The 21,483-nt window shown below is 37.9% G+C and overlaps 1 protein-coding gene across 1 annotated transcript in view; it reads left to right on the forward strand.

Annotated features, from left to right (window-relative positions):
* BABAM2 (BRISC and BRCA1 A complex member 2) overlaps positions 1 to 21,483 on the forward strand; it is a 367,400-nt gene that overhangs the window by 96,156 nt on the left and 249,761 nt on the right. Inside the window, exon 5 of the mRNA XM_019735370.2 lies at positions 19,001 to 19,195. Coding sequence (XP_019590929.1) covers positions 19,001 to 19,195 — 195 coding nt within the window. The remainder of the gene's footprint in view (positions 1 to 19,000; positions 19,196 to 21,483) is intronic.

Below are 21,483 nucleotides of genomic sequence, written 5' to 3' on the forward strand. Positions count from 1 at the left end.
ATTGAAAAGTAAAAAGTCTGGATTATGATAGATTTTTTTAAAAGAAGGGGAAACTAATTACTTATAGTATCTAAAATAGCTCCAGAGAGGGTGGTGAGCACGCAATGTGGTATATAGATGATGTATTATAGAATTGTACACTTGAAATCTATGTAATTTTACTAACCATTGTCACCCCAATAAATTTAAGTAAAAAAAAAAAAATGTCAACTATAAAAAAGGAAAAAAATAAAATAATCCCAGAGATCATCAGTCACATTTTTAAATGAAAGGAGTCCTTTAGGAGATTTGAAAAAAAAAAAAGTTAATAGGTAGGAATAGTGATAAATATAACAATTATATATAATTTGTATGTTTAAAGGTACATTTTAAAAGGATTATTTTTTAAATATGGAGATGTTTGCAAGGTTAACATGAACGTTTAGCTCAGTCAGCACCAGTAGGACTTACTTTAAAAATGCAGTATTTGTCCCAATGAAACTTGATTTAGTTAAAAAACTAATTTATTATCTTAAAGTGTAAGTTAACCATTTGTTTTACTTTCAACCTTTACCTAGGTACTACTATTCCAAAACCCAAATTCACTAAATCCACTCATTAAGAGCATTTTAGAGTCAGGAAAAGATGAAGTAATTATTTCAAACATTTGAGTTTGTATATTTGTATTGATATATGAATAGAATTGAGTAGAAATAATTTTGGAATTAGCTATAGATTTATGTTATAAATGTATCTTTTCTAGTTTATCGTGAAGAAAATTGGCAACTTTTATAACATATTACAGAATCAGAAAATCTGTAATAGTAATTTTCAAACTTCTAAGACTAAAAACAAACAATTGAAATACTATCCAATAATCTAATGACTTTAACTTCCTGAAGAAAATCTAGGAACCATTTCTTACTTTGCGTTAGTGCTTTTTTGGACCTTTCAATTTATAACTATTAAACTTGTGCTGTAAACTTCTGTGCTGTTTTACAACATACCTTATGAAAATTTTGTTTTTTAAGAAAATAATGCAATATAAGATGTTTATAACATTTACGATGAAGGATTAATCAAGGTTTTGAAACTGAGAAACTCTTTTAGCCAAATTGGATATAGCTTCCTTAACTTTTAGCATCATTTCATGACTGTAAATTTGTAACTAGCCATTTTAGAACTTAAAGCATAGTTCTTGGATGTAATTTTTAGAAATCAAATAATTTTTAGAAATCAAAGCCAGACAAAATTCTTTCTAACTATAGAATTGCCTCGTTTTATAATACTTTGATTTATGGAGAATTTCAAACATTTACAAAAGTAGAAAGTATTGTATAATGAATCCTCATAGGGCTGTCATCTAGCTTTGATAATTGTCAACTCATAACCAATTTTGTTTCATATGTACTCCCATCCACTTATCCCCGGCATGTTATTTTGAAGCAAATCCTATACATTATATCATTTCATCTGTAAATATTTTGATATGTTCCTAAAATGATAAATCTTTTTAAAAGCATAAACAAAATACCATTATCTTGTCTAAAAATATTAATAGCAATTCCCTAGCATCATCAAATAATCAGTCAGTGTTCAAATTATGCATTGTAATTGTTATACCTTTTAAGTCTCTTTTAACTTATAAATTTTCTCCACGTTCCCATCCCCTCCCCACCCTTCAATTTACAATTAATGGTTGAAGAAGCTGGGCCATTTGTCCTGTGAAATTTACCGTAGACTGGATTTTCCTGATTGTATCCTCATGGCATAGTTTAATATGTTTCTTTGTTCCTCTGCAGTTCCTATCAATTGGTAGATGAATACATTTCCCAGATTTCATGCACCTTCAACCACCTGGTACATAGTCATAAACCAAAAATAATCTCCACCCGTCCCCTCCAAAAAAGGGGTTCTGAATTTTGTGATAGCTGCCATAGGGATATGCTTTATTATGTGTATGAAATACAGCGGCATCTTTAGTTTTTATGTAGATAATTGTGTGTAATGCATGGCTGAAGGTTAGAATTTATGTAACACTGGTTATAGCAAAATGAGACAAATGTGTGTATAGTAAGTAGAAAAGAATTATCAAAAGCAACAGGAGGTTTATAAAGGTACAGTATTCTGGAGTCATTCATTTTAAGGCCAGATAGCATTATTCACTTAAAAACCCCTACTGATACCATTGTTTTTAATAATAGCAGTATAATATGTTCTCATCATAATGACCTTGATTCACCAGGAAAGGTGAATTATGTTTAATATGGACTATTTTAAAGAATCACAACAACTAGAGTCAACAGTTTGGCACTCAAATGACTGAAGAATTATGTATCATAGTTGTAAAACACGGTGTGCTTAATCCACAGTCCGTGTTAATAATAACATATGTTGTAGTGTGTACATATTAAAGACAGAGGAATCATATATAAAAATTACAGAAATGCCACTTTATCAAGAATCTCTGGGAAATAAGGTAGATTGGTTAATCAAATATTCACTCAGAAAAATTTACCGTATAAGCTATATACAGATCACCAGTTCTCCTAAAATAATTGATTTTTGATAATACACCCTTTATACTGAAAGTAGAACATAGTTTGATCTTTCTGTGATGATTCAGAAACTTTTGAGGGACTGTTTATAACATTAAAATTATGCTTTTTAAAATTAAATGCATTGGGGTAACATTGGTTAACAACATAAATTTCAGGTGTACAACTTTACAGAATTATTGTTATTAACCTTGATTGTCATTATATTGTAGTTGTGTAGTAGAGTTGATTCATGCAGACTTCCAAAGTAATGTTAATTATGAAAGAATTACTACTGGATTAAGAAAGCCTGAATGGGCTATATGACTGTGGTAGGTATTCAAAGAGAGTCAAATACAGGGACTTACAGGAACCAATATGCATGGATATATATGTGTATGTGCGGTTGCATCCATAGATACATGTTTACCTGTGTGCATATGTGTACATGTTACTGTTAAATTTGTTAATATAATGTATATTATTAAACATATACACATCTATACCGACTTGTGACATATACAGCCATTACTAATACTAAGCAAGCTGCAAATTGAAGGAATTTGATCAAAATTTACCAAGAGGAAATTGGCTCCATGGCATAATGATTTTGGCTGGAGAAGATAGTGATCCTGGCACAGTAGACTCTCTATTTCCTTGTGAGATCTCCAAGATTAAAAGAATTAGCTGCATAGAGGCAGATGCTTGGTAGTTTTCTGGAAGCACAATTAATAAGGTTTATGAAAAACAGGAAGCTCTACATCTCATGCGGTTTTTTTTTGTTGTGGTTCGTTTTTTTTTTTCAACTGGGAACTGATTTAATGTGCTATTTTGTACCCCTAAGACCTTCTCTATTGAGCCATGATATTGATTTTGTTTTTATGACTTTCAAAATTCTTATTTTAAGTGTTCTAGACTTTGGAAAGAAATTATGTCTTAAAATGCTTTTAAGATAATCTTTTTCAGACTGTTCAAACTTTTAATGATTGATGGCTGTAATTAGTCGCATTGCAATATTGTATTTTTAGAATTGCTGTCCGGTTTTCGTTTGTCTACTTCTGCTCGTAACCACAGATTAGCTTGGCTCCCAGTAGCCAGTATTTGTACTGACCCCGGGAGAAATTTGGATCCTTTAATATATTTACCTTAATTTATAATGAATGGAACGGTGGTGATCATTCACTTGACCAATAATTTGAGTGCCCACTTTGAATAGCCCCTGATGTCTAACGCAGCCCTGGCACAAAGATGAATAAGACACTGTCCCTATTTTCAGATAGTTTGTAGTTAATAGAGGGATGATAATATAAAGTAACTATATCACCCAGACAATTAGTCAGTTCTTTATGAACATTGGTGGGTACATTGAATGGGAGAACTTTCTTTTTATCTTCAATTTTCAATGCCTGAGGAACTCTAGCTGTTTGTTCTGCTGCATTTTGCTTACATGACAACAATAAACACCTTATGTGTCTACCATAAATGAAGGAAACACGGAAGGAACTAAAAAATATCTGTAAGAAATGCCCCAAAATCTTAATTCAGGGGGTTACAAACTCATCTGCCTAAAAGGGCCAGCCAAGTAATACAAATGAGTGAAAAAGACAGGTATAAAATAGTTGTAATAGGTGGGGATTGTGATCTACTGAAGTGTGTATGCTTTGTCTAAAGATTTCCTAATAAAATTTGTTTTTGTGGATCAAAGGAAGCATGACTTCAGGCCGAGGCTGCCAATTTGCAACCCCTCTATAATTCCTTAATACTAATGGAACTATCACAAAAACATTTGAGAGAAAAAATGGTGATTTAAAATTAAACTCAAATAAATACATCCATTTTAAGAGTGATCACACTGTTTAGTAAGCTGTTTGGTGCTTATTTTTCTGGGGCATAGGTGACATCAAATTAAGGATGATGGGGTCCCAGGAGGAGCCTGGAAGATACTATAGATGTAGGCAGATGAGGGGATCAAGTTTAGTAGAATCCACTACTGTAGGAAAAATAGGAATTAGCAAGAATGATGCTGGCTGTCCATCGCTGAAGATGTCTTTTCTTTTCTGGGTATGTGTAGCTCTGAATTCCAGGTGTCAGTTATTGTTAGAAGTAGATGAGAAGTGTGAAGACACATTCTGTTACTTCCAGGGAAATATGTGCGGCAACTCTACTGGAAAGCTCTAGTGGATGGAGCCCTTAGCCATCATTTAGACAGTGGCTCTTACGTGAAGACCTAATGAGTTTATATGACATTGTTTGGACCTCTGATCCTAATGAGAAAATCAGGAAGATGGTCAGATTTTCTGGGTTTCCACCTTGCTATTAGAATGCCTGAACATGACTCCAAAAATCACAAAACAGATTCTCTGGGCCAAGGAGTAGGTACCACTTCTAAGCCTACTGAATCAGTGCCTCAGAGGCTAGGACCTGAGAATCTGTCTTTTTGAGATGCTTTCTCAGTTAATGCTGATGATACGCCCGTATGGGAACTATAGCTGTAGGTAGAAAAGTTTTCATGTACTTGCTGGATGCTATCAGGCTTCCTTGGTAAATGAAGACGGCCTTCTATTAAGGGATTTTTTTTAAAAAAAGTGGTGTTTATTGACAGAAAGAACCCCATTCTGTTTGATGAGAGTGAGTTGAGGGCAATAGGAATTGGCCTCTCAGGATATGAGTACTTTGTTAAGATTCTTGAGGCATTTCGTTGGAGGGGTGTGTATCATGATTATTTACCCTGGGAAGGCTGTTGGGATGGTAATTTGAAACAGTTACTTATCTTTAGTTAACTGTGAGGAGCACCACAGTTTTGAAAGAGCTGGTGAGGAATGGTTGCCGGGCTGGACAGGGATGGCGAGTTGAAGGAAGTGGAAATTGATGAAACTGAGTAATCACTATGTATTGCTAAGTTGACAAATGGTTGGAAGGCTCTGGCTGCTTTGTTGGCAGCCCAATTTTCCATCTCTTTGGAGAGAGAATGTGTGCAAAAGATGTAAAGGTTTGCTGGTCAAAGGTGTGCATTTCAAGTTTGGCATGGAGCCAGCATTCATGAGACGCCAGGTACAATATTCAGTCAGGTGGAGGAAAGGTAGAAATATCTCCTGTTTACAGGACCGTGAAGCCCATGGAGACCTCCTTTCTAAGCTCAGTGCTAATGAAGGCTGGGCTGCTGCATATAGTAGCCTCCAGACACATGTCAGTAATCAAAGTGTCCTTTTCTGGTCTGGAAGGGTTGTTCACTTTTCTCCTTTACATTCTTCAACAGAACTATTGGCTTTTTCAGAAGTCTCCCTTTATTACCCGCTGAATCAGATACCTTACTGGTGTTTAAAAAGCTCTGGGACAGGGAACATCTAAGATACCAATTTCAGATCCATTTTAACTTAAGTTCATTGAATGAGTTTTAATACAAGGGTATGGTCTTCCTTCCTCCATCTTCCCTCCCTTCCTCCCTCCCTCCCTTCCTTCCTGTTTTTTCCTTAAGAGAAATGATTGTAATCATTGTTGGGTAGTGGGGACTTCACTGCCTTACAGAACTTAAAAGGGCTTCAGATAAGGTTGGGTCCAGTGGCTGAAATAATGTCTTTTAAGGACCCAGTTTATTTCTGTTTCTTTTATCCTCTGCTCTGCCTTCCACTGTGTTGACTTTGTTCTTAGTCTCCACAGCCACCCAGCAGCTCACATCCCTTCCCTGTGAATACAGAATTGTTATTCCAGTTCAGGGTTTATATTCTCTTTCCTTGGGAAGAAAGAACACTTTTCTTTCTCAGAAGTCTCAGCTGATGTTTTCATTTATCTCATTGGTTTGATTTGACATGTGTCCATAGCTGACTCAGTCGTTGATGCTAGGTGCATCAGAAATATTGATGGGGTTAGGGAACCAGGACCTAAGGAGCTTGAAGTGGAGGTTCTTACTCAGAACCCATGCCTAAGAATGGGGAGGGGTGGTTTCTAGAGGAAATTTGGGTTTGTGTTATCAGAAGGAGTGCAATGGACATCAAACAATAGATGTCTACTAAATATGGGCTTAGGGCAAGGACATTATAGAGCAAGGACCTGGGGCTGGGAGGTAGAGTTTTTAGGGGGAAGGATAAAGACACTGAAAGCTCTCACTACCTTGTGTGTTGCATTTTGTGGATATCCTTTCCTTTAGTTGGTGGTCTACTTTACATTGCTTTTCCTTTCTTGCTCTTATAGCTGCATGTGGCTAGTATAACAGGAAGAGCTTGGGGAAGCCTCCTTTTCAGTTGATGTTTCCCCTAATCATTTACATACAGATTGTGTTAATAGGACACTAATGGCTTTAAGACGACTGGCCAGGAAGGCCCAAGACTGGTATTTTGACTAAAAAGAAAGTCTGGCAAATGCTGCAGGTCTGGAATTCAGTCCAGGGGGCTCAGCCAAGGTGAGGAGAAGCAGTTGTCCAGTATAAATCATTGTAGCCCAGGGGCCAAGTCTAGCCTAGGGAAATCATCTAGGGCAGGGGTCAGCAACTGGTGATTTAAATAATTTGCTCCCAGCTTAAAATCTATGGGTAGAAATAAATTAGAATTCATAACCTTCTAAGTTGAAAAGACAGAAGACATTTTCTAATGAAAAGTGAAACCTGATAAAAGTATTTGCTTTAACTAAATGATTGCAGTTAATTTCTTGTAAAGAAACACAGCAGCGCACATTAACTTAAAATAAGCTCACACTGTTGTTTCTTGTAGTACAGCCAGGAAAACCAGTAACAAGCTGTCTCCCTCAAAATCACATCCCTGGATGATATTCGAGCAACCTGGACAATTTAAATACATCCCCAGGAAAAACAATTTAAATTAAGTTAGAAATCATATTTGCTAATTTCTTTTCTGCCATTGCAATGTTGCCTTTTATTCTCCGAGTCTGAGTAGCGTTGATTGAGAAGGTAGGTGTGTGGCATCTGTGACTCAGGTAAATAGCAAGTCATTTCTGAGTCACAGCTAAGCTGGGGCCACAAGAGGATTATTTTTTTTGGGGGGGGCAATTGTTGGGGGTCTTGATTAACTCATGTTCTCAGCTTAAAGGAATTTAAGTTTCAATTTTTAAAAAAACACTTTGTTGAATACATAAAATGATTTTCTAATGCTTAGAGTTTATTAATGAAATTTTAGTTTATAATGGCATTTTATCCAAAACTGAACTTAATACTAATATTATTTTATCATTCTTTTCTGAGAAATAATAGGTATAAAACTTGAGCATTTTAGCATCAAATAGATTTGATTTTTATTTAAAGGATAGCACCTTATAGTTGTAGAGGTAGAGACAACACTGTATAGAAGAAATAGAGTAGATTTAGTTACTAGTCAATCTAGCACTCTCCAAAGAGTTGAATATTATTATTGAAAAATAACTAAATCTACTGTTTTTTTTCTATGTTCATTCTTATATTCAGTGATTTTAGTGTTCCCAGTCTTAGTTCTTTTACACATGTGTGGAAAGATACCATTTCTGTTCTCCAAATGGATACCCTTGGAGCAGTGTTAAGAGAAGAAAGACTAGTAAAGGTTCTATGGAAGGTACTCTTTCCTTTCTTCTTAAATTTGTTCCACTTGAAGAGATTTCCAGGGTAGAAAGGTATCTGCTGTGTACTTTCCTCCTCTTAATAAACAAGGAATGTGGCTGAATCAAGAGATGTGGTTTGAGATGCCTTCCTTCCCCTGCTCCCTCCCACCCTTGTTTCCTCCCATCTATTTACCCCTAATTCCAAAGAAAGAAACAGAACTTGGACATGTGCTGTGTAATCCTCGAGACCTATTTGAAGCGACAGTGCCACATGACATGGACCTGGCCACCTTTTAAGAAGAACTGAAAGGTAGTCTTATAGCAACTTCTGATGGGCAAGAAGAGATGTTACAATTTTTAAAATGGAGCCAAAGGTATAATTTTGTGGTGCGTTTGTGTATTTTAGATCGAATACTTTCCTGTGGAAGAAACGAAATAAGTAAAATATACCAATTCCAGTGATTCTGGCACCCTAGCACAAAATTGAGATGCTAGCGGAATTCTGGTGAGATGCACCAGTAGGCCGTCTCTTGGTAGATATTTGAAGATTCCCCAGAACTTCTCTTTTAATTGGAAGTTGTGCTTACCTAGCAACTGTGGGGGAAGCTGCCTACTGAATGGCATTTCAAAAAGTTCAGATTTAAGATTCCCTATCTTGCCTTTTCTCTATCATGAGTCTGTCAGTTCTATCACAGAATCATATGGGAAAGTTATTTTTTAGCTACTAAGGTATTTGTATATTTTGCCCAAGACATTACCTTTGTCCTTCCCAAGGCTATGTAATGGTCATGTTCTGTATACAGGATCAGGACCACGTTACCATTAGGAGCCAGAAGATTTGATTGATTGTAAACCAGGGAAGAACTGCTGTATTCTATCCTGTAAGGCAATAAAAAAAACCCTTTAGAAAGATCCTAGGTCACAAAAAGTTAAAAAAACAAAAACAAAAAACCATCCAGGGAAGTTGCTTGTTAGTTGAGAGGCAGGTCAGAACCTTGGAGAGCTCTAGAGAGAGCTGGGGCAGAACCATAGCCAGTAGCTTCCATGACTGGCCCCAAATAGACTTGATTTTTTTAAGGAGATGTCAATTCCGCTTTGTTTACTGGCAAGATATGTATGATTTAAGGAGACAAATCCCCTTACTCCAAGCACAAGCTGTGTGTTTGTAGTCTAATTGGTGAGTTGGAGCTAACATCTTAAAAACTAGAGAACATTTCAGCACATCTTCTTGAAGGTCCTCCAGGCCATTTTAAGATTTTGTATTTCTCTTAGCCGGGCTTCTGATATCAAGGTGAAGAGGGTCACAAATAGGGATGGCAGAAGGAACATACGATGTCACTGAAGTATTCACTATTAGACAGGATCCATTTTTCCAAAAAAATTTCTTTTTCAAATGACAGCTTAGGTAAAACTTCAACGAAACCAAAATCAGAACTAAACCAAACCAAACGAAAACAAAAACAGAATGGCAGAGGAGTTGTAGTTGAAGCAGGGTTTGTGAGGTCTGGAGTGCCTTCTACTCGGATTACTCCTGGCTCCAGCAGTAGCCACCGAACACAGGCCACAAATCACCACATTTCATCAGAGTACATTCAATTTTCTTGTCAGACACGGTTCCTAAGTAGGTGTGAAGACTTAACTGTACTCACAGGAAGACCTCTACTAGCTCACATTGATCACAGAAATGGCCTAGTGTTGGTTGTCTCCTTAGCTATTCATTTGGCTGTAGAGATGTGCATCTCTTTGATTTAGCTTCCATGCTTCCCAGAATCCACTGAGTTTTCATAGACTGTAATTAACAACAGCATCAAACATCATGGCAACCAACTCAAATCTTAGAGGCTTTGCTTAGAAGGATGAAGAGAATTATTAGAATATTTGAAAATAAAGCCACTGAGGATTACAGAATGACCCTACTTAATTTTTTGCCTTCCCCAAATTTATTTCTGTGAGTACCCTACATATTGTAATGGAGCAGAATCCAACTATAATATTCTCTTCTTCCATGGTCCCATTTTGTTCTTAATAGTTGAATCTTCTCAAAAATAAAATCCCAAAACATTAACTGCCAGTTAACTATCTAAGGGCTAAGATTGGGAGTGCTGTGTTGTCTTTTGCTGGCCACATGGCTGTGCATATATGGAGGATGCATAGTTAGATGGAAGTGAGAGTAGACTTGCTCTGTGTAGTCCCAAAGTTAGTTTCTCCTAATCCAACTTTCCTCTCACCCACCCCCAAATTCATGTTATGCTATGTTAACTCTATTTTAAGAAGTTAACAAGTTGCTATATTTTTAGGACATATAGAACAATGTTTAAGATAATTTCATTTAAATTATTTTGAATGCTATATTAGAGGAGTTATACAACTCTGTCCTACTGTAGAGTGTAGACATCCATGTCTGTTAATACTTAGTCCTCTTATAAATAGGTCAAATGGCAAATTAATGTTTGTTATCTTTTGTATTTTCCAGATGTAGTGACATTTTAAAAATTCATGCTGTCCAATTACAGTTCTGTGAGAAATGTAAAATATCATTGGTCATTTCCTAAGACTTCCATTCCGAGGAATGTAGCACAAAAGAGTTTTGGTTGAGAAAAGCATAGTAAATTCCTACAACTGTGGCCATTACATTATAGCATATTGTGTTAGCTTTCTGGAAATGTTCTGTGAGGCTTGGAATTTAAGAAACAGTAAGTTCAAGGTTACTTGAAGCATATTTATTTAGAGTTAAGTGATGCAAGATTTGTTCTCCAAAAGGCTATGGAATTGGCTTTTTGTTGATCAGAAGACATAGTTGAAGTCTGACTTCATAAAATACGTAAATGGCAAGTGGAATTTCTTAAACTTTGAAATTGAGAAATGATTTGAAATGAAAGATTTGAAGTATGCTAGTCTCTTTTTTTTTTTAAAGATTTTATTGGGGAAGGGGAACAGGACTTCATTGGGGAACCGTGCGTACCTCCAGGACTTTTTTCCAAGTCAAGTTGCCCCTTCAATCTTTTTTTTTTAAATTTTTTTAATTTTTTAATTTATTGGGGTGACAATTGTTAGTAAGTCCTTTCAATCTTAGTTGTGGAGGGTGCCGCTCAGCTCCAGGTCCAGTTGCCGTTGCTAATTGCAGGGGGCGCAGCCCACCTTCCCTTGCGGGACTTGAGGAATCGAACCGGCAACCTTGTGGTTGAGTGCCCGTGCTCCAACCTACTGAGCCATCCGGGAGGCAGCTGAGCTCAAGGTGCCATGTTCAATCTTAGTTGCAGGGGGCGCAGCCCACCTTCCCTTGCGGGACTTGAGGAATCGAACCGGCAACCTTGTGGTTGAGTGCCCGTGCTCCAACCTACTGAGCCATCCGGGAGGCAGCTGAGCTCAAGGTGCCATGTTCAATCTTAGTTGCAGGGGGCGCTGCCCACCATCCCCTGTGGGACTTGAGGAATCGAACTGGCAGCCTTGTGGTTGAGAGCCCACTGGCCCATGTGGGAATCGAACCAGCAAACTTCGGAGTTAGGAGCATGGAGCTCTAACCGCCTGAGCCACCGGGCCGGCCCTATTCTCTTTCTAAAATGTATGTTTTCCAGTGTGAAAGTATGTGCATGTGTTATATATGTGCACATATACACATACACATGTATATATCTAAACATATACTCAGAAAATTTGGAAGATATAGGCAGTGAGGAAGAAGGGGGAAACAAACCCTCTTCTAAATAGCTCCCAACTGTAGGCATCAGTTGTTAACATTTCTTGTAGTTTTTCTATGCATAGGTGGATTTCGCTGCGGAGGGTCAGGAGGGGATGGGGATAATCAAAGTTATGATCATTATGTAGATATAGTTTTACATCTGTCTTCGTGTAATATTTTAGCAAAAGTATTTTTATGCTATTACACAGTATTTATAAACATGTTGGCTGCATGTTATTCCTTTGAATAACTAATAGTTTTTCAACTATTTCTTATCAGGTATTTAGGTTATTTGCAGTTGGATGATAGAAATGACTCTATGTATAACATATTTTTTTGTCTATGAGCTCCCCCCCCCCCGCTTATTTTTGTTGTTTTCTCCGATAGATTCCCAGAAATGGGATTTCTAGGGGTATCGAGAATGAACATTTTTAAGATTCTTGAAAAAAAATAGAAATAAACGCTTGTAGCAGTTTGCACCCTATGTGTAAAAGTGTTCATTAAACTGCATCCTCACCAGCCTTAGCTATACGCTTAAAAAAAGAACTTCACTAATTTAAGATATAAACTTTATTTCATAATTATTGCCCAATTTTCTTCTCTGATGGGGAATGCTGAGTGAGGGGCAGGACAAATCAGTGAGTCCCATGACCCTATCTTGGAGTAAAAGTCAGGCTAATGAGTTCAAACCAAGGCCTGATGCAAGGGGGCTGGTTGAACTCGGGGACTGAGTAGTCTTTTTGGGGAGTGGGGGGAATCTGATAGTCCAGGTTTGGAAGGAGACTTAGTTTTGTTCTTTTTACTCTTTGATGCTATCGGAAAATATTTCTTTTACCATATGCATATATTACTTTTTCAAGGAAACATTAGCCTTTGAAAAAGAAGAAACCAGGAAAATGACAATTCTTTAGTAAGATTACATATTTTTCATATATTGTTTTAAAAATTTCTATTGAGATATAATTGACTTGTGACATTATATTAGTTTGGGGTGTACAACATTTTAATTTGATATGTGAATTATGAAATGATTACTACAATAACTTTAGTTAACCTCCATTACCACCCATATTTACAGATTTCCTTTTTATTATGATGAGAGATTTTAAGATTTAGTCTCAGCAACTTTCAAATAATACAATACAGTGTTGTGTCTTGCACATTGCTAAACAGTTGTTCACAATTTTGTAGCAAGACGTTTTAGATAATTTTTAGTAATATTTCTAATTATTTCCTGTGCTTTATCCTTTAATTGAAAATTTTTATTATAAGCTTTATGTTTTTAGAAGAAACTTTCTTTTCCCTTTGAAGTTTCCCCTCTCCATTATTAGGCAGTGATGGTCCCAGGGCTCATTTGCTAAGTTGCTTATTTTCCTTCTTCATCTCCCCAAAGATATGAACCTAGTATGTGTTTCCCAACTTTATTCATTTGTTGGTGTCCTTGTGCATGAATTTGCTTCAGCATGGCTGAGAAGTCGTGTTTTGAATAAGTGAAACGTGAATGGGAGGTAAGCGAGACATCTGAAAACATCCCTCACTATGTTTCTGACATAAGAAAGCTCAGATAAGGAACTGAGGATTGGTTGGGTTTTTTCAAGTCTGTGGGGCCATCGATTTGTATTTATGACAGAAAAAATGTGGGAAGGTTGAGGGCCACACGAGCAGGAAAATCCCTCAGGTCGGGCAGCCTGGACAGGGGAACCAAAATGGGGAATCTGGAAGTATCACTAGACGTGAGATAGGTCATGACCGCAAATGAGGCAGGTGCCAATTCTTCGGTTAGAAAATGATATTTTATTGAACTGAATGGAGGGGGGGTTGGCAGATTTACATTCTACACTGTCAGTTGTTTTCCACAGGAGTATCAGCAGTTACTCAACTGTTCTAGTTAACCAGTTTTTAAAAAGAACTGGTATAATACCTTTGCTGAACTGCTTCATGGGTGTTTAGTGAGAATGAATAAGGTTTTGTAATGATAGTTAATTCTTTTGCTTTTGTCTATTTTCTTTTGTTTTATCACTTTTTCTGAATGCATTTTTGTTACTCATTTTTGAACTCTCTTGTTTATTCTCTTTGTTGATATATTATGTGTCGATGCCCACTTTTCATAGCCATTTCAGATTTCTTGTTTAATTTCTTAAGTATAGTATGAACTTTGTGAAAAGAGAAATGCCTATTTTTGTCTTTTTCATAAAGAGGCCTGTTAATTTATGCCCCTGCCCCCTTTTCCTGAAGAAGCTTTGGGCATTTTCCTCCTTCTCCTTCCTAAAAGAGGGGAAAGGTCCGAAGTCCTGCATTGCTAGACCTGTTTTTAAAATATGTACTAGTCTTAGGAAGTGACCAAAATCTTGTATATCTTCTACGTTCTCCCCTTCTAGGCAAAGTGGTTCAAACCACAAATTACCTAATAAGTAAAAGGGGTCATGTAGCAATAGTGGAGGAATTTTTATCTTATTGAGCAGCATATCTGGACCTCCCTTGATGGGGATGTTTTTCAGCTAAGTCATTTCCCGGGGAAGTGTGCATTTAAATGGCCAAAGAGGTCAAGTGCATTTCCATGTATTGGGAAATTGTATTTTAATGGAAAGGGACTGATTGGCTTGTCTTTACTATGCATTTAACAATTAGGTTGAATCAACTGAAATGAATTCAAATTGGTAAGAGATGTTTGCCAGCTTCTATGCTTCCATAATTGTTTTTGGTGTGTGTGTGTGTGTGTGTGTGTGTGTGTGTGTGTGTGTGTAGATACAGGCTTGTAACTTGCAAACAGCTCGAGAAATGATACAATTAAAAAAACCTTTTTTTTTTTTTTAATGAAGCAACTAAAGCTTTTTATTTTTGTACTAGAACAAGGACTTAAAAGAAGTACTAGACCAAGACATGGAATATTGTGTATTTTTCCTATTAATATTTGATCTCTGAAAGAAATACATAGCAAGCTACATAATGATCATTTCAAGTTCTACATTATGTTGTTATTGAGTAGCTCAAAAGGAATTTTCAGGCACTTGAGGTCCAAAGGTTTGCCAGTGAGGACAGGACTTGTACTCTTCTTATCAGATCACTTCATAGCAAGGGTCACTTTCAGTCACTGCGATACTAAAGCTTCTACTTTTTCCTTGGTTCTTCAAGTCTTTATTTGAGCATCCCTTGAGACCTATCTTTCCTATAAATACCATTTAATGATTTTTCTATTGTCATTTAGTCCCTTTAAATCCACACAGTAGAGCAAAGTAATTACTATCCCTTTAAAGCAGGGGTGTCCAAACTGTGGCCCGCGGGCCAACTGCGGCCCACAATCCATTTTTAATTGGCCCGCAGCAAATTTCAAAAATATATTTAGCTTACTTAAATAAACCAGGTGAAGCAATACGTACTTCACCTCGAGTGAGTGGCCCGGCTGTTTGTGTATTTTACCGCATATGGCCCTTGGTGAAAACCGTTGAAAAAAGTTTGGACACCCCTGCTTTAAAGGATGCATTTCTTTAACTTTTTAACTTTTTAAAAAAAATTTTTATTGGAGAAGAGCGTGTTTTCCTAGGGCCCATCAGCTCCAAGTCAAGTCGTTGTCCTTCAGTCTAGTTGTGGAGGGTGCAGCTCAGCTCCAAGTCCAGGCGGGAATTGAACAGGCAACCTTGTTGTTGAGAGCTCGCACTCTAACTGAGCCATCTGGCTGCCCCTCCAGCAGCTCAGCGGCAGCTCGTTGTCTTCAATCTAGTTGTGGAGGACACAGCTCACTGGCCCTTGTGGGAATCGAACCAGCGACCCTGTTGTTAAGAGCTCACGCTCCAATCAACTGAGCCATCTGACCCCACTGCATTTCTTTAACTTTTATTTGCTTTCTTTGATAGAAGACTTTTCTGATGAGATTGATCATGATGTTAATGAATGTGACTTTTTGATGGTATATAAATGAAACGTGTCAACATTTGGAAGATCTGCATAACTCAGTGAAGCAGGATTTTCTAATGACCAGTGCATGATGGTACAAAATCATACATGGGTCAAAGAGCCATTTAAAATGCAAGATAGACAAGTGGAATTTAATGTAAGAGTATGAAATATTTATTAATATGGCTTCAGATTCTATATTGCAGCTAACCTTTAAGAAACTACCACTTGTTAAGTTTTCGTGTAGTATCAAAGAAGAATATCCAGAATTACTTGAAAAGTCTATTAAAACACTTCTCTCTTTTCAAAGTACATATTTGAATAAGGCTGTATTTTCTTCATATACATCAGCCAAAACAACATATTGCAACATGGAATATATAAGCAGATAGGAGAATCTAGCTCTTTTTAAAAACCAGACATTATAGAGATTTGCAAGAATGTAAAACAAGGCCATGCTTCTCACTGTTTTTCAGAAAAAGATAGTTCTTTTATTAAAAAGTTTTTAGATTAACATTGTAGGTTTGTTATTTTAAAATGAATTAATAAATATTTAAAATTTACTCAGATTTCATTTTTAATATAGTACATGTAATCCATATAATTAATATATACAGAAGCTCTTTGGGTTCCTCAGTACTTTTTAAGAGTGTAAAATGTTCCTGAGACCAAAATGTGTAAGAACATCTGGTGTGTTCAAGGGCGACTTGGAGCCAATTGCTTCTCAGAAACCCAGCTTTATTTTTTTAATAGCCCTGTGACTTTGGACAAGGTATTGAACTACTTTTTGCCTCAGTTTCCTCTTGCGTAAAATATCATAATATATGATCTCCCATGCTGCTATCAAGGAAATTATCATTCCCTTTTTCCTAAACCCCCATCCTCAGCTTTGAATCTCAAGCCATCAGACTATGGGACACACTACAACCTCCTTGTTCTCTGTAGACCTTCATTGAAGATTTTAGCACATGGCTCCTTGTTACTCTCTGCATTATTGCTCTCGTCATGATTCCAGGTGATTTAGTGTTTGTGTAAATGATCCTTCCAACACCCTGGCCTCTCAGTCCCTAACTTCCTTTCCGTCAGTGGTCTCGTCCTCCACTGTACCTCAGCCAGGCACACTCTTAGCCAGACCTTGTCAATACCATTGACAGGTCACTTCCATCATCTCAGTTGAAAACATCCCATTCTCTGACCACACCTCCTGCCATTCTTTTTATATCTCAACTCCCACAATTCTTCCAGCCACCAGGACAATCGGTCCTACCACCTTTCAACTAATTCTCACTTCCCTTATGCACTTGCCTGGCTTTTTTCTGGCCTAAACTGCGTAATCATAATTGACAATCATTGTTTTGCAAATCCTCTAAGATCTCTCGCTCCTCTTTCTATCTATTATACTTGTCTGGCAAAATCCCAACCTTTGTTAAATCCCAATTCCTCCCACTCCACATTGCACCCAGGCAGTGGAATTTATGCTAATTGCTCTCACACAAAAATCATGCCTCTCACCTCAGTGGAGCTTTCAGTGCTATGTGGAATTCCTCCTTCATGTCCTCAGTCCATTTACTCTTCTAAATGACTATTTCACACTGTCTTCTCAAACTTCCAATATCCACTCCTCCTGCCTCACTCTCAACTGATGCCCTTCCTTCCTATTTCAAGAAGAAAAATATAACCTCTCAGGAGAGAACCGCCACAGGTTCTGTCACCACATGGAACAACCTGCCTGCACTCCCACTCGTTTACTTAGCTTTTCCTCCTGTTCCTTTGGATGGACTCGCTGCTCATTTCTCAGACCAACCCTCTGTGAGATCCCGTTCCCAGCTACCTGTTCATTATCTTCCCTCCTGCTGTTCTGCCACCCGCCTATTATCACGTTTGTACACTTTCTGCACTGACATTGCATTAGGTTACAAATATTCCAGCAAAACTTTCCCTTGACCCCAATTCCCCTCTAGTTGCCATGTGAAATTGTCTGTATAGCTATCTGCTATTTCTTTCTACCCATTCTCTTTTAGACCCTCAACAATCAAGTTTTTATCTCACCAAAATAACACTTGTTGAGGTCACGATGGACCTGCGTGTCACTAGACCCAGCGGTCAATTCTCAGGCCTCGTCTTACTTAGCAAACACCATTTGACACAGCTGATCACTTCTTTCTCCTTGGAGCACTTCCTTCCTCGGCTCCTGCGATGCATACTCTATTTTTCTGAGTAGCAGTTATCACCATCTGATATATATTGAATTCTTGGTTTATTGTTTATTTTGGCCCACTAAAATGTAAGCTCCTTGAGAGCAAGGGGTTGGCTTGTTCTCAGCACTGCTAAGAAGAGTGGTTCATACACAACAGGTACTTGGTAAATACCCATATTTGTTGAATGAGGAATGAATGTGAGCTTAACAACTACTATATACTTAATAGATTTTCCCTCATTCTCAGCTTTCCTGGTCATAAGCTTCCACTTCCACAGCCCTTGTCTTCATCTTTTTTTCTGAACCTTGCATCTCCTAATTGTGTTTTCCCTCCTCCCTACTCCGTTCCTATCTTTTTCAGTCTGAGCCATCACCGTTGCACTTATGTTTCTGTGGGGCTCTAGTGTTTACAGAGTGTTTATTTATATCTGGTATTACAGATGCAGATGGTCGGTGGATCTGAGTTGATGAAATTAGCATATAATGCTGAATTTAGGTGCTGATTGAAAAAACTTAAAATTATAAAGAATAAGAAATAAATTAAGTCTTCCAGAGCTAAAATTATGGTCTTCTAGGATATTTAGGTTTCTTGTTTTATTACTACCCCACTTTACACTTCACTGTTTCTTCCTACTCATGATAGAATTCCTCTTGATTTTCTGCAAGGATTTTTAGAAGGAAAGAGAAATTCCCAAGCTCAAAGACTCCTCTCATTGCAGTTCTCAGTTTATCACTAATTAAGAATAGTCTGTGCCTTTTTGATTTTCATCTCTCTTTTCCCCTATATTGATTTGGTAATGTGATGCTAGGTTTGTATGAAATTCTTTATTTTTTTTAAAGATTCTTTTTTTTCTTTTTAAAGATTTTATTTAAATCTTTAAATAAAGAACAGGACTTTATTGGGGAACAATGTATACTTCTGGGACTTCTTCCAAGTCAAGTTGTTGTCCTTTCAATCTTAGTTGTGGAGGGCGCAGCTCAGCTCCAGGTCCAGTCGCTGTTGTTAGTTGCAGGGGGCGCAGCCCACCATCCCTTGTGGGAGCTGAACTGGCAACTTTGTGGTTGAGAGCCCACTGGCCCATGTGGGAATCGAACCGGCAGCCTTCAGCATTAGGAGCACGGAGCTCCAACCGCCTGAGCCACCAGGCTGGCGCAAAAATTCATTTTTAACTGGTCTTTTGTTTGTGGCTTCTACAGAACCTTGCCTCCTGGAATCCTTCGAATCCTGAATGTCTCCTACTTGTGGTGAAGGAACTTGTCCAACAGTATCACCAGTTTCAGTGCAGCCGTCTCCGTGAGAGCTCCCGTCTCATGTTTGAATACCAGACATTACTGGAAGAGCCACAGTATGGAGAAAACATGGAAATTTATGCTGGGAAAAAAAACAACTGGGTAAGGATTTTGAGAATGGGGGGGAAGCCACTTTATAATAAAATAAAATAAATAGTTCAGATGTCCGTTTATAATAAACCTTAGCCATTTCCTTAGATAAACATGGTTCAGGCTGCCTATATACTTTCTCATGAGAGTTTAAAGGGGCCCTAATGTTTACCTGGTTCATGTGTTTCTCAAAGGTGTCACCTGGGAAGTTCGTAAAACTTGGCGTCTCACATCCCAGCCCCAGATATTCGGAAGTCGGGGCAGAGTCTGAGCACCTGCACGTATAACAAGCCCCCTTTGCGGTTCTGATACAAGTGGCTCACAGGCCATGTTTTGAGACACTGACAAGTTTCCCCTTCTTTTCATTGTAGAACTTCTTCAGTCTCCCAGTCAGCTAAGAGAGGTCACTCTGGAGGTAGCTAGCTTATATGGAACATTCAATACTTTCTTTTTGTAGTTTCTTCATATTGTATGATCCTTTTAAAATGCAAGTCAGATCACACCACTCCTCGGCCTAGGACTCTCATACATACCTCTCTTTTTCTCTCATGGTAAAAGCCAAAGTCCTTCCAGTGGCATTGAATGCTCTGTGCAACTTCCGTCACCACCATCCTCCATCCATCAGTACTTCTCTCACTTCGTCTCCTACCTTCCTGTCTAAAAACTTCCAGCTCCAGCCACACTCGCACCTTTGCTGGGCTGCAGACACACCAGGTGTGCTCTCACCCTAGGTTCTTTGTATATAGGCTTTCCTGTTGTCTGGCATATTGCCCCTAAATAGTCACATGCTTACGACCCTTCCCCCTTCAAATTTTTACTCATATATTGTATTCTCAGCGATGCCTGTGTTAATACCCTCAATTTTTTTAAACAACTTTTTTGAGGTATAATTTACATACCATAAATTCACCTGTTTTAAGGGTACAATGCAGTGTTGTTTTAATACATTTGCTGAGTTGAGCAACCACCACCACAATCCAGTTTTAGAATGATTTCATCACCCCAATAAGATTCCTCATGCCTTTTACAGTTAATCTTATTCCCACCCCAGCCCCAGGCAACCACTCAACTACTTTCTACTGTATAGATTTTCTTTTCTGAACATTTCGTATAATGGAATCATGTAATATGTGGTCTTTTGTGACTGGCTTCTTTCATTTAGCGTAGTATATTTGAGGTTCATCTGTGTCGTAGCATGTATCAGTACTTCATTTCTTTTTGTTGTTGTTGGAATCCTAGAGAAAAAATTTTATGTTTTTACAGTACTTCATTTCATCCATTGGATATATATACCACATTTTGTTTATGTATTCACCGATTGATGGACATTTGGGTTTCCACTTTTTGACTATTATGAATAATGCTGCTATAAACATTCACGTGCAAGTATTTGTAACACCCCCTTTTAAAACTGTAACTGGCACACCTCCACCTTTACCTGGCTCTACATTTTTTTGCATCTTATTTTTCTTTCCATAAATTTTATTGGGGAATATTGGGGAACAGTGTGTTTCTACAGGGCCCATCAGCTCCAAGTCATTGTCCTTCAATCTAGTTGTGGAGGGTGCAGCTCAGCTCCAAGTCCAGTCGCCGTTTTCAATCTTTAGTTGCAGGGGTGCAGCCCATCATCCCATGTGGGAATAGAACCGGCAACCCTGTTGTTCAGAGCTGGCGCTCTAACCAACTGAGCCATCTAGCTGCCCCTTTTTCCATCTCTTTTTAACATACCTTGTAATTAACGTACAGTATTACTGTGTTTCCCCAAAAATAAGACCTAGCTGGACAATCAGCTCTAATGCGTCTTTTGGAGCAAAAATTAATACAAGATCCAGTCTTATATTATGTTAGATAAGACCTGGTCTTATATTATAGTAAAATAAGACAGGGTCTTATGTTAATTTTTGCTCCAAAAGACGCATTAGAGCTGATTGTCCAGCTAGGTCTTATTTTTGGGGAAACACGGTAGTTATATGTTGCTGCATATAAAATAATTATTCCAGAGTTTAGTGGCTTAAAACAACATATATTGTCGTATTTTTGTCAGGAATCTGTGTAGCCTCTTTGCTTCAGGGTCTGTCAGAGGCTGCACTCAGGGTATTATATTAGTCAGGGCTGCAGTCTGCTCAGGACTCCACTGGAGATGGATCCATTCTAAGCTCATTCATTTCACGTGGTTGTTGGTACCATTCATTGCCTAGTGGGATGTTGAACTGAGGGTCTCAGTTCAGTGCTGGCTGTTGGCTGGATGCTGCCCTCAGTTCCTTGCCTCTTCTAAGGGCCTCTCCATAGGGAAGTTCGTA

This window comes from Rhinolophus sinicus, linkage group LG05 (genome assembly GCF_036562045.2).
Source record: "Rhinolophus sinicus isolate RSC01 linkage group LG05, ASM3656204v1, whole genome shotgun sequence".
NCBI lineage: Eukaryota > Metazoa > Chordata > Mammalia > Chiroptera > Rhinolophidae > Rhinolophus > Rhinolophus sinicus.